The sequence below is a fragment of the Anopheles funestus genome, chromosome 3RL (assembly GCF_943734845.2).
Source record: "Anopheles funestus chromosome 3RL, idAnoFuneDA-416_04, whole genome shotgun sequence".
NCBI classification, from domain to species: Eukaryota; Metazoa; Arthropoda; class Insecta; order Diptera; family Culicidae; genus Anopheles; species Anopheles funestus.
In genome coordinates this window covers 43,093,881-43,104,936 of record NC_064599.1, presented here as the reverse complement: position 1 = coordinate 43,104,936, position 11,056 = coordinate 43,093,881, and the positions used below count along the sequence as shown (strand labels likewise).

General features: G+C 41.6%; 3 protein-coding genes across 4 annotated transcripts; 2 read left to right on the top strand and 1 right to left on the bottom strand.

Moving 5' to 3' along the window:
* Positions 1-3,085: 3,085 nt before the first annotated feature.
* On the bottom strand, positions 3,086-4,615 carry LOC125769197 (vacuolar protein sorting-associated protein 28 homolog). The gene has a single exon (XM_049437760.1). The coding sequence runs from the start codon at positions 4,350-4,352 to the stop codon at positions 3,720-3,722; it is 633 nt and encodes a 210-aa protein (XP_049293717.1). The 5' UTR covers positions 4,353-4,615; the 3' UTR covers positions 3,086-3,719.
* A 56-nt stretch (positions 4,616-4,671) lies between these two features.
* On the top strand, positions 4,672-8,665 carry LOC125769176 (focadhesin). The gene is made up of 4 exons (XM_049437727.1): positions 4,672-6,435; positions 6,510-7,716; positions 7,795-8,355; positions 8,424-8,665. The coding sequence occupies exons 1-4, from the start codon at positions 4,679-4,681 to the stop codon at positions 8,577-8,579; spliced, it is 3,681 nt and encodes a 1,226-aa protein (XP_049293684.1). The 5' UTR covers positions 4,672-4,678; the 3' UTR covers positions 8,580-8,665.
* A 108-nt stretch (positions 8,666-8,773) lies between these two features.
* LOC125769184 (malate synthase-like) lies at positions 8,774-11,045 on the top strand. Of its 2 annotated transcripts, none has more exons than XM_049437745.1 (6): positions 8,774-9,192; positions 9,273-9,479; positions 9,540-9,821; positions 9,899-10,287; positions 10,349-10,576; positions 10,640-11,045. In XM_049437745.1, exons 1-6 carry the CDS (start codon positions 9,052-9,054, stop codon positions 11,034-11,036), a joined length of 1,644 nt encoding a protein of 547 aa, XP_049293702.1. In that variant the 5' UTR covers positions 8,774-9,051; the 3' UTR covers positions 11,037-11,045. The 2 variants fall into 2 exon arrangements, with proteins under 2 accessions (XP_049293702.1, XP_049293701.1); XM_049437744.1 differs by having other exon boundaries at positions 10,346-10,576.
* The last annotated feature ends 11 nt before the right edge of the window (positions 11,046-11,056 follow it).

Genomic DNA, 11,056 nt, shown 5'->3' with positions numbered 1-11,056 from the left:
ATACTTATCATTTCAATGCATCCCACCCAGAAATGCCCGCGATCTTTGATCAAAGGGAGAGAAAGGGCGTACGCACTCCTTCTATTGGACGGAGTGAGCACAGGGTGCGCACGGGGTACCCGCAGTCAAGGTTGGTTTGACATGCTCTCGCGACCGGAAATGGAGGAAGCCGCAAAGGGCTATCTCGCGTCGAGTCATGGCGGTCACTGCCGTCTTGGTGTATCAGCACAAGGTTCCTGCTTGTACTCCGCCAAACCCGACGCATGGAACACGCCTTATACAGTGCTGTAACCGCTTGCATGCCCGACGCCGAGACGTACGATGCAAACGACACACCAACCTACCGACCTACCGACCCACAGTGGTCCACCCGGCGCGACGCAACCGGCGATCCGCAACCTTACCCATACGACTGGCCGACCGATTGGGTGCATGGGACTGGCTGAAGGTGAACTTCCTTCGAACGACGCCATTCGCGTTACCAGTGTCGCCCCGAGGGTTAGGAAGTGCATCGTAGATTCGCTCAGTCTCACTCGTATTTGCTTCCTTTCTCCTACCCATTCGTTAATCTACGATACTCGTCTTTCCGGCTGGGATGCGGAGAACACTGCAGTCACACTATCGGCTACTACTTCGGACCGTACAAAACCGTGCTGCACTCGGCGAAAGACCTTCACGAGGATCAGCAGAAGTCTACTCTCGAGACAGGCCTTTTCCTTTATGTACGCGAAATCATGCGAAATGCTTTATTTTTGCTTTCTTGGTGCTCGGACAGTAGCTGAGGACCTGAGACAAGCGTTTCTCTCTAATTGATTGCATAAATCTCATGAAGCTTGGGAAGGCATAGTATAAAAGGAAAAATAAGTTCCTACTTGTAATTGGAAGTTGGAGAGCGGTTTCCACATCTTGTGCCGCAATGAAAAACAGTGAATGACACTCGTCCTTGACGTTAGATCAGAAGTTATCGTACATTTCTTCCGTTCTCTAGCATCGAATATAACCGATTCGTAATGGTTTAATGTAGAACATTTAACGGAATTCAAGGGTAACCAATATTTTAATACGCTTGATATGATTTTTATTCCAGAATTTACAAGCTGGATTTTAAAATATGCGATCAGTTTGAAAAGGATTAACTTAATGTAATATAAAACAGATTTTTTTGTTGAAGCAGCCTCATATTTTAGTAGTGGTAACATCGATCTTCACACGATCACAGGACTGATTTTCAGTATCTTCCGGAACGCCGTTCCCCCTTTATAAGGATTATGTACTATCCATAGAAGAATGGTTCAGTCGAGATATGAAATCACCGTCAAATGTCGTACGATGCTAACTATAAGTAAATAGGTATAATCATACACATTCAATGCAATGCACAGCACATCTCTCTCTCTTCTTAGCTTTAACGACCTTACAGGTCACGCCGGCCATTTTTGGCTTACTAGTCAGTCCTTGCTACGGGGGAACGGTCCGGATGGGATTTGAACCCGGTCCGGTCGTGTGGACTGGCGCCGTTTATCACATGCACCACTGGGCCGCCCATGCACAGCACATATTTACCGTTGAATTTTTAATGTGATGAATTGCATAAACATTTCATTTCAATATTATTAACCCATACTGCTACCAAAAACACAACAACCACCTATGGTTGCAAGTCACCCTATTACCAATATCGAAGCTCTATTGACATTGCTGTTGGAACCGTTGCCCAATGATATTGTGCAGTACATTAATTGTAAAATTTAACCCACAGCAAACATTACACATTGAAATCATACAAGGTACTACATTCGAAACCTATACCGAGTATAGGTCGCAATCCTGTTTCCGAACGGACATTGTACGAACGTTCAGCATAAAAGGTGGAACGATGGCGGTAGTGCATTAGCGTCCTACGCGAAGGTTGTTGCATTTTCCAAGCGCCACCACATGCGACCAGTGCGTACTCCCTTCTCCGTATGCGACGAGCTTGGTATGCGACAGATTGGCCCCCCCGTTGACCACCCGTCAGCATCGTTGAACGATGCAGACTTACACGCCACAAACGCATTTACGCATAGATGATGAAAACAGGTCGTACTTTTTTTCTACCTCCATGCCAAATGTTCAGTTTCCAGATGTGCATTTTAAAAGGCAAATAGTTTACGAAGGTAGGAGATTGGCTCAAGGGTGCTGTGGAGGGATTCTAAGTGTAGCCGGGGCGTGCGCTACAATGGTGTAATAGAAAAAGAAATGTTTGAGTTTAATGTTTTATAGTTTGATCGCTCTGATCGTTTAGCATGAATGTATGCTACAAAAAGCACTCAAGTAAAATCACAAATTCACATTTAATACTACCATTGATATCAGCAACTCAATTTTTGTTAGTATAGTTTATATTTTTAGGCTTTTTTCACCCAATTTACTAAAATAGGAATTTTTAAGTTTGTTGTAAAACGTTCTTCGATGGTTTCAAAAAATTTCTCGTACTCCATGAAATATTCAGCTTACATAATTTCATAGTTAACCATTCACGTCCATTTCAGTCTACAGTCATTCATAATTCTTAAACGTGGCATATGACGATAAAGGTAACTGCTGCGTATGAAACCAAATGAATGTCGCATCCTTCAGTGCTTTCACGTATTCATTCAACAAAATCGAGTAGAGATTGAATTTACCACTAGACGACTTCTAGTATTACACTTTTTCGGGTGCACTTGGGTCACATACTTTCACGCAATCCCTAATCGTATTAAAAATGAGTTCATTGCTGACGTCAGGGACGGTGAGTTTCGTGCGTGCCTTACAGACGGACGGATACAGACGGATAATATTATTAAGTCCTAGCCATGTAAGAATCCAAGCACAGGAACACATTGTTAGTTTTATCGTAAAGTACGTCATAGATGAAGACGAAAATATACGAAAACTTTTCATTTGAAATATTATGTTAACTTTTCGTAAATGTATAACTGATACTGTAATAAAACGAACGACTACACTAAAAATACATTTGATTTCATCCATGCAGCTTTTTCCGAAAGTGTCTCAATATTTTCTCTTCTTAACATATAGGACAAATTTGATCAACGAGGGATTTCTGATCAACGGTCAAAACGGGATCAACGAGGGCATGTCTGTATTTATTAGATAAAAAATGCTTTAAATGTAGTTGCTTTGCATAAATTTTAAATCTCATAAGATTTTAACATTGCTCTTGATCAACAAGTAAGTAATTTTTGATCGAATTTTTTGAATTCTACTTCTGTTTTGTTGAACATTGTTTTAACTTTTAAAACTAGCCCAAGGCTTTGGATATTTAAGTGTAAAAATAATCGTGAGTGTAATCATATTTCTATGACTTATTATTTATTTGTTGAATTCAACTGATTTAACTGTAATCATCCTCATAGGGAATTGTTTTGATCTTACTCATATTGGCACTGAAAAATTGAGTTATTAAAGGCAACAGACAGTTGTAAACTTAAAAGAATCGAATACATGTTTTTGTTAAACAATATATATGTATATTTCTTACATGTTTGAGTAAAAGTATGTCCATTCCAACATTCTTCCTCAATTTGCTCTTTCCCTTCATCATGCGCTACATTCTGAATTAACCTGATTCAAATTCCTTCGAAGCCCTGTTCATTTTGTTCTTTTCTCTTATATCAATGACTTATGATCCTATATACAGTACCAAAAAAAATACATTTTTCCAGATCCGATGTTTATGTGGTGTGAAGCAGATTGTTAAATGCTGAATACGACGATTCTAGATCGAAAAGAAGCTGACGAACCTGCGACTCCGTTAGGTCGTCGGATGCCTGCATCGTGTTCAACGTTGCAAGCCAGTTGGAGACCTTCTCCTTGCCCTCAAAATTATCCGGAATCAGTGACAGTCGGTTCATTGTATCCAGTAAATCGCGTAGCTCCGGTTGTAAATCATCCATCGCACGAATCTCGAGTCGCAGCTTATCCATTAGTGTAATGAACATTGACACTATGTCAGCAATGCACTTGCTCGTGTTGCCCTTATCGTCCCGGATGGTAATTGGACGATCCTCCCTTATGCGTTCCAACGCAGCCGGACAGTCTAACCGGAACTTTTTGACGAACGAATCGATCGTAGGAAACTCGTCGCCTTGCACGATCTTGAATGCCACTTTATACTGTACCAGCAGCTTCGAACAGGCGGCGGTATACTCCTGAGGCGTGATGCAATCCCGGATGTAAGCTTTTTCCAGGTTTTGCAACGTAGAAACAAGTGCAAACAAATCCGCCATATTATCATACTTTTCACGCTCTCTTGCCTGTCGGTAGAGTTTAACCTCCTCATAGAGCTCTGGCCGATTATCCTGCATATTTGGTAAGGAAAGTATTTATCTCCTTTTGTTTTCTTTGCACTTGCTGGTTAGTCTTCAACCACAGCAGGATTCTGGTACGACACTGAGGGATTAATGAAAATTATAGCTGCTTCCTTACGAGGCCCTACAGCTGACCAAAAATATGCACTATTACTTTAAGAACAATGATCAAAATTAGTGAATTTTACAGCACCGACGAAACTTTTGCGTTGAACTCGCAAAGTTTGTTTATGGATTTGCATTGACTCATCGCAATGTCACCATGACGGCCATTTGACGTTTCCTTTTTGTAGGGCTGTCAAACACCCAGCATGCCACCGGCAATGTTTACATTTAGTTCAATACGCGGTGTTGGCGCAGTTCTTAACAATTCGGTAAACATGGATAGCTTGCAATCGATTAATACCAAATTAACGTTGCAATCAGCAGCAGTGCAGCTTGAGAAGATTTTAAAAATATCTCAAAAATCAAAAACGATCAATCGGACGGTAACCGATAGTGAAATCGAACTGTTAAAACAACTCTGCAAATCGAACAACATTCGAATATGCCAGCTGGCGAATGAAGCAATATTGCATCTTACCGCGGACGGTTATGCGGAACTTGGACAAGTGCTAGGAATACTCATGACCCTGGTACCACAAACCAATGCCGGACAGTTCACCGTGCTCAGTGGAACAATTTACGAATTGCTGTTGCTGGATCTACGCCGGCGTTGTTTGAATGCAGGACGTCAACGTAGCTATGTGTGTCAATTCGACATAAAACCACCTCAGCATCCGGTAATTGTTCTCATCGATAAATCCACCGTAGGATGTACTGGAACTATCACCGATCTTATTCTACAAACATTGGATCACCCGGATGATGTGATCCGTACAAATAGTATCGAATTTTTGCGACCCGTCCTCTTGCATCTTTTCGTCAACGTGTGCCTTTACGCTGATTACCAAGCGCTGTGGAAGCTTCTTATAGAAAGATCTTTGCAAGATCCCGAAGCAAAGTTGATCGTTTTTGAGATTCTGGCATGGTGTAGGACTACGACATCACAACAAACACGTTTCACGGTTAGCCTTTTGACGGATGCCTTGGAAATAGTTCTACATGGGAATCATAGTGACATGAAGCTGCAACTAAAGATCGCTTTTTACTTAGCAGCCGTCCTAAAGGATTACATACAATACAATTATGATCCAAGTAGATGCTTCAATTTGTTGCAAACAGTCAGCAACATTGCAATGCAGTGCGATCCTCCCCCGAAACTAGACGTACTGCTCACGATTGCCGCAGATATGCTATCGATCGTATCACCACTAAAGTTGTATGAACTATTGAAGATAATCCAAACCATCCTTCCAATTTGTGGGCGAATTAGCTGCATGCTGACTAAAGAGGCCATGATACAATTATTAGGTCAGCCATCGTACACAACGAAACATCTGGCACTTTGTGATAAAATTCTAAGATATATTGAAAAACACCAGTTGGCAACAGAATCCAACGAGGTAACGAATATCGAATGCGATGCCACAGGAACGATGTACTTTCATGCCGAATTAGCAAAGTGGATGATTCTTTGCCACTGGTGGAATTCTTTTGCTTCAGCCACCGAAGACTATCTTCTGCGGGGTGGACCATCGAGCATTAGATTTTCGAACATTTTAAGTCAATTTCACAGGTCAATCTTTCTCTCAACTTCGCACGAGGAGGACGTTTGGAAGCAAAATTTTGAACATTTGGTTAAACTGATGAAGCACAGTGAAGTGCAGGTGGCACAAAGTATGGTTCCACTGCTTTACGCATTAGCCCAACACAAAGATGCTAAGCGAAGATTACATGTGCTGCAAACGGTGGCATCAATGGGTGCAAAGGAAAATTTGATCGGTATATTGAAAGCTCTTACAAAAGATCTGGATCGTGCCCTTTGCTTAGATTTATATCTGAGATTATGGAAATCGGAACCGCGAACATATCCACTGTTGTACGATCTGCTAAAAGATACTAGCCGACATGCCAGTGAAGATCGCTGGGAACTCACGGTTGCTCGTGCATATACCATTCGAGAAGTATGTCTTATAAAGTAAGTTGAAAGCAGTTTGGGGAAGTGTAATCAAAATCAATAATAAATTGTATTTATTTTGTATCTTCTAAAAGCCCTCAACAGCACGGAGAGGATTTGGTGAACCTTTTTTCGGAGGTCCTGAGCAATCCTAACAACAGCGAAAACGAAGTGGCTATCTGTCTATCGCTTGATGCAATCTCAAGCTTGTGTAAAAACCATGTCGTGGACATCGTGTCAACCTGGAAGGTTTTAGGATTCCGTTTCGCAAACGAACGTCGCCCAAAGGTTATAAAAAGCTTGTGCCAGTTTTTTGCCAACGTGCCGCTTATAAAAATTACCACACCAGAACAGGAACGATTGGTAAATCACATCATCGCTACACTATGGCACTACGTCACCGATTACGAAGATCGTGAAATCATAGAGGCAGCTTTGGGTACGCTGAAACATTTCCACCCGGATACGCTAACGCTTCGGCAGATACCTGAAGTGTTTCGGCAAGGTATAGTACTTCCGGAACCGGGTGAAGATTGCATTTCGATAGCCGATAGTGCGGGTTCCATATTGCCGGAATGTTGGATACAGCTTCTTCAGTATACTAATCACTGCGCCATCGAAGCGGTCGGTGATCTGCTAGGCCATTATATCACCCACGAAATTGAAAGCTACCGTGGTGGTATCTATCAAACTCCTGCTGGCCGTCCCGAACCGTCTAATTTAAAGTATCTGCCAAGGGCAAGCATTTTGTCGACGATAGTAAATCACCTGATATTGCAGAGCACAAAATTTACGAAAGACGAAAGCACTGCTGAACTAGTGTTGGTTCAAATGCTTCGCATTGTTGCAAAACCTTACTCCAAGCCAATTCCACCGCTAAACTGGTGCTTTTTACATGAATATTTTCATCACTGTTTTGAAATGCGCGATGCTTGCCTGCAGATAGCGATCAAACAAATGCCGCTCTCCGGAACCGCTAAGAGGTTGGTGGAAAATTATTTGAATGAATTGTGCGAAACGATTATGCTGGAAGAGGATCTACTAAAAATCTATACCTTGATCGCGGATATCACCGAGGGAGTACAAACGGACATCTATAAGCGATTTGTTCATCTGTCGCTACAGTACCTGGCCGAACGAGCAGAGGACAAACAGTTTGCGGATAATACACCATTAATACAGGCGATGGCGCTGATCGCAAACGCGCTGCAGAGAAAAAAGAAGTATGAAAATGAAGACAATTTTTATCATCTCTGTATGACGCTGGAAAACTTTTTCATGCGTTTCGATCTAGACTCAGAGGTAGGTGTACGTTCCGTAACCCAACCGTATTAAAACTTGATTGCTACGGTTTTAAAAAAATCAAACGTTTCGTTACAGGTATTCAAAAAATATATCGAGGTAGTGGTACATCTTCCCGAGCAACATTTAGCTGACTTGCTTAAACCGAGCACCTGGACTGGAGATATAAATGTGAAAAAGTTGGAAAAAACGATTTATCTCCAGTTAGCCTTCCGTCAATATAATCCCGCAGCCAAGTCGTTGCATTTTTCAGGTCTTTCCGATATAATAGCTACGGTTGCAAAATATTCCCATGTAGATGTTTCATTGGGTGCATTCTTTTTGCAAAAATGGTTTAACTTTGTCGAATTGTTTGTTCGCGACGATGTAGATCAATCAGATGAAAAAGCTCTGATTGGTTTTATCGTTGAACTGGTTGGCCTGATCCAGTGCACTCTAAAGGTGACGGAAGATCGTATGGAGCAGAACTCTCTTTTTATGTTGGATGTAATGATGACTGCAGTGATTAGTTTCTCTGGTTATGGCGGATTATATGGAGCAAAAATGCTAGCGAACGATAAATTGTTACGCTTGACACAATTCCCTCTTGCACTGGTTACCGTATTCGAACAAAATGCTTGGCGTGAAATCGAGATAAAGGTAGGTAGAAGAATTGCATAAATATGGCATACCTGCAGTATAACGTCATAATTCTTTTCATTTTAAAGATCTACGAATTCCTCAGTCATCTGTATGGTATTGCGTCGCTGCCCAACGACTACGCAAATTGTCTGCGAGATGCGCTGATATGTTGTAAAAAACAACCGTATTTCCAGCAAACCAAAACATTGTCCAAATTCATCACTTTGAGACGACAAACATGAGAAAGCACGAACTATTTTATTAAGCGTAGAGTTTATTACCAGCGCATATTTTGTTTTTTAATGAATAAATTGAATTCATTGAGACATTTAATGCTCTTCACACCTTCTTTGCAACCGAAAAGAAAGAAAAAGAATATAACACTGGAATTTTTTTGCTATGTTACAAATTGTTGAAGATTACAATCGTAGGTAAATGAAACAATAGTCAAAGCCTTTATAAACAGTGAAAATGATTAATTCTACGATCTTAACTTCGACAGAGACATAATTATAAGCAGTAAACAAGCAAGATGTAAACTACACCGGTCCAGGCGCAAAGGTCACTGGTACTGGTAAGCCAAAACAGCCTGCACGCATACATAACAAAACAGTGAAAGATAATGAACCTGTTAACGCACTAAACGGCGTTCGGTCTCTCGACAGTCGCGAAGCGGTTTTCAGTCGAGCAATACTGCAGAACTACGAACGTGCAATGATGAATGGGAATAACAGAGAGATTCTAATTGAAGCCGCACCACAACGCTTAGAAGCTGCTTACAAGGAAATATTTACCACCGAAGCAATGCAATTTTTGGCCCAATTAATATCGGAATTTGACTCAGAAGTTGAGCTGGTGAGTTGAACCGAACGAAAAATAAACACTGCTGGAGCTTATCAGGAGTTCTGTGCCATAATTCATATTTTACCCTACAGCTGTTACAAAATCGTATCAAGCGTAAATTACTGATTCAAGAAGGCAAATGGAGACCGGAATTCTACAACCGTAGTGAGTCTTTTGGATGGACAATTGATGCTTTGCCGGAACGATTGCGTAATAGAAGGCTCGATCTTGGTGATGTGAGTCCAGCCAACACGGTTCACTTTACAGATTGTTTGTATGCTAACGTGCAGGGAATTCAGGTAAGTAGTACCACAATCATGAATACATTTTTCTAATCGTTGTGCAAATATTCATCTCAGGTTGATTTTGACGATGGACACTGTCCTACTTGGCGTAACACGGTGCAAGGCATTTGTAATGTAACACAGGCAGTACATGGTAAGCTGCAGGGTGCCCCAGCAGATGTGCAGTCGTACCCTTTGCTAATGCTGCGCCCAAGGGCGTTCAACATGATCGAGCATCACTGCATTGTAAATGGAAAGGAGGTGATTGGCCCACTGTTTGACTTTGCAATACTTATGTACCATAATGCTCGGAAAATGGCAAACCTTGGTATCGGGCCATATTTATACCTCTCAAAGGTAATGATAATTGAAAAGATTTATACGCAATTTATCTATTTACACTATTACACTTACTGTTACAATCTTGCACCTAGATAGAGGATCCGAGTGAAACAATGCTGTGGAACAAAATCTTCATCTGGACCGAGGATCAACTGAGCTTGCCAAAAGGAACGATCAAAGCGTGCGTTTTGATTGAAAACATCCTCGCAGCATTCTGTATGGAGGACATTCTTTACTCGATCAGGGATCATGCGATCGGACTGAACTGCGGAATATGGGATTACTGTGCTAGCATTATTGCCAAATTTGGTTGGAAAAGCGAGTTTCTTCTTCCCGATCGCAACAAATACGTCAATATGGGTCAACCGTTTTTAAGAAATTACATGCGCTTACTGATCAACGTATGCCATAAACGGGGAGCGTTGGCAACCGGTGGTATGGCAGCAACAATTTTACCAAGAGGAAAAGAAAAATCTTTGCTGTGAGTTGCGATCTTTCTGCTATGAGTGAAGAATATACTAAGCATGTTTATTTTTCAGAAGCGATGAAGAAATAATAGAAAGCGTTAAAATGGCCAAATCGGTGGAAATTGATACCGGCGTCGACGGATTCATGATTTACGATTTACGGATGGTTGATGCCATTAATGATTTATGGGAACGGAAACTTCACTACGAGAATCAGCTTAACATTTTACCCAACATCAATCACATCACAGCCGATAGTTTGCTGCAGATACCAAGAGGAGGTGTAACGATAGATGGTTTAAAGTAAGTTGACGAGAAGGTCTTTTGCCCATCAATAGAGCTAATCATGGTTCGTTTGTTTTACAGCAATAATATTACGGTTGCACTGCTTTTCATTTACCATTGGCTAACGGGAAGTGGTGTGTTTTTCTTGAACGGATCAGTAGAAGATTCGGCGACGGCAGAAATTTCACGTTCCCAGCTATGGCAGTGGATCCGCATGGGAGCCATATTGGAGGATCGCGAAAACAGCATCGTCACGCGCATGCTAGTTTATCAGATGATGGACAAAATCATCTCTGCTGCTTACCGTGCATGGTGCATTACGCCTCCAGATCGTAAACGTTTGCTTTCCGCGAAGTACATGCTGCTGGACGTTATTTCATCGCGCCACTACATCGAATACATCACGACGCACCTTAACGACAGTCACAAATTTCGAACACTACACAATAAAAACGATGGTCTGATGGCGAAGTTATGAAAACAGAAAGATAGGCTGTA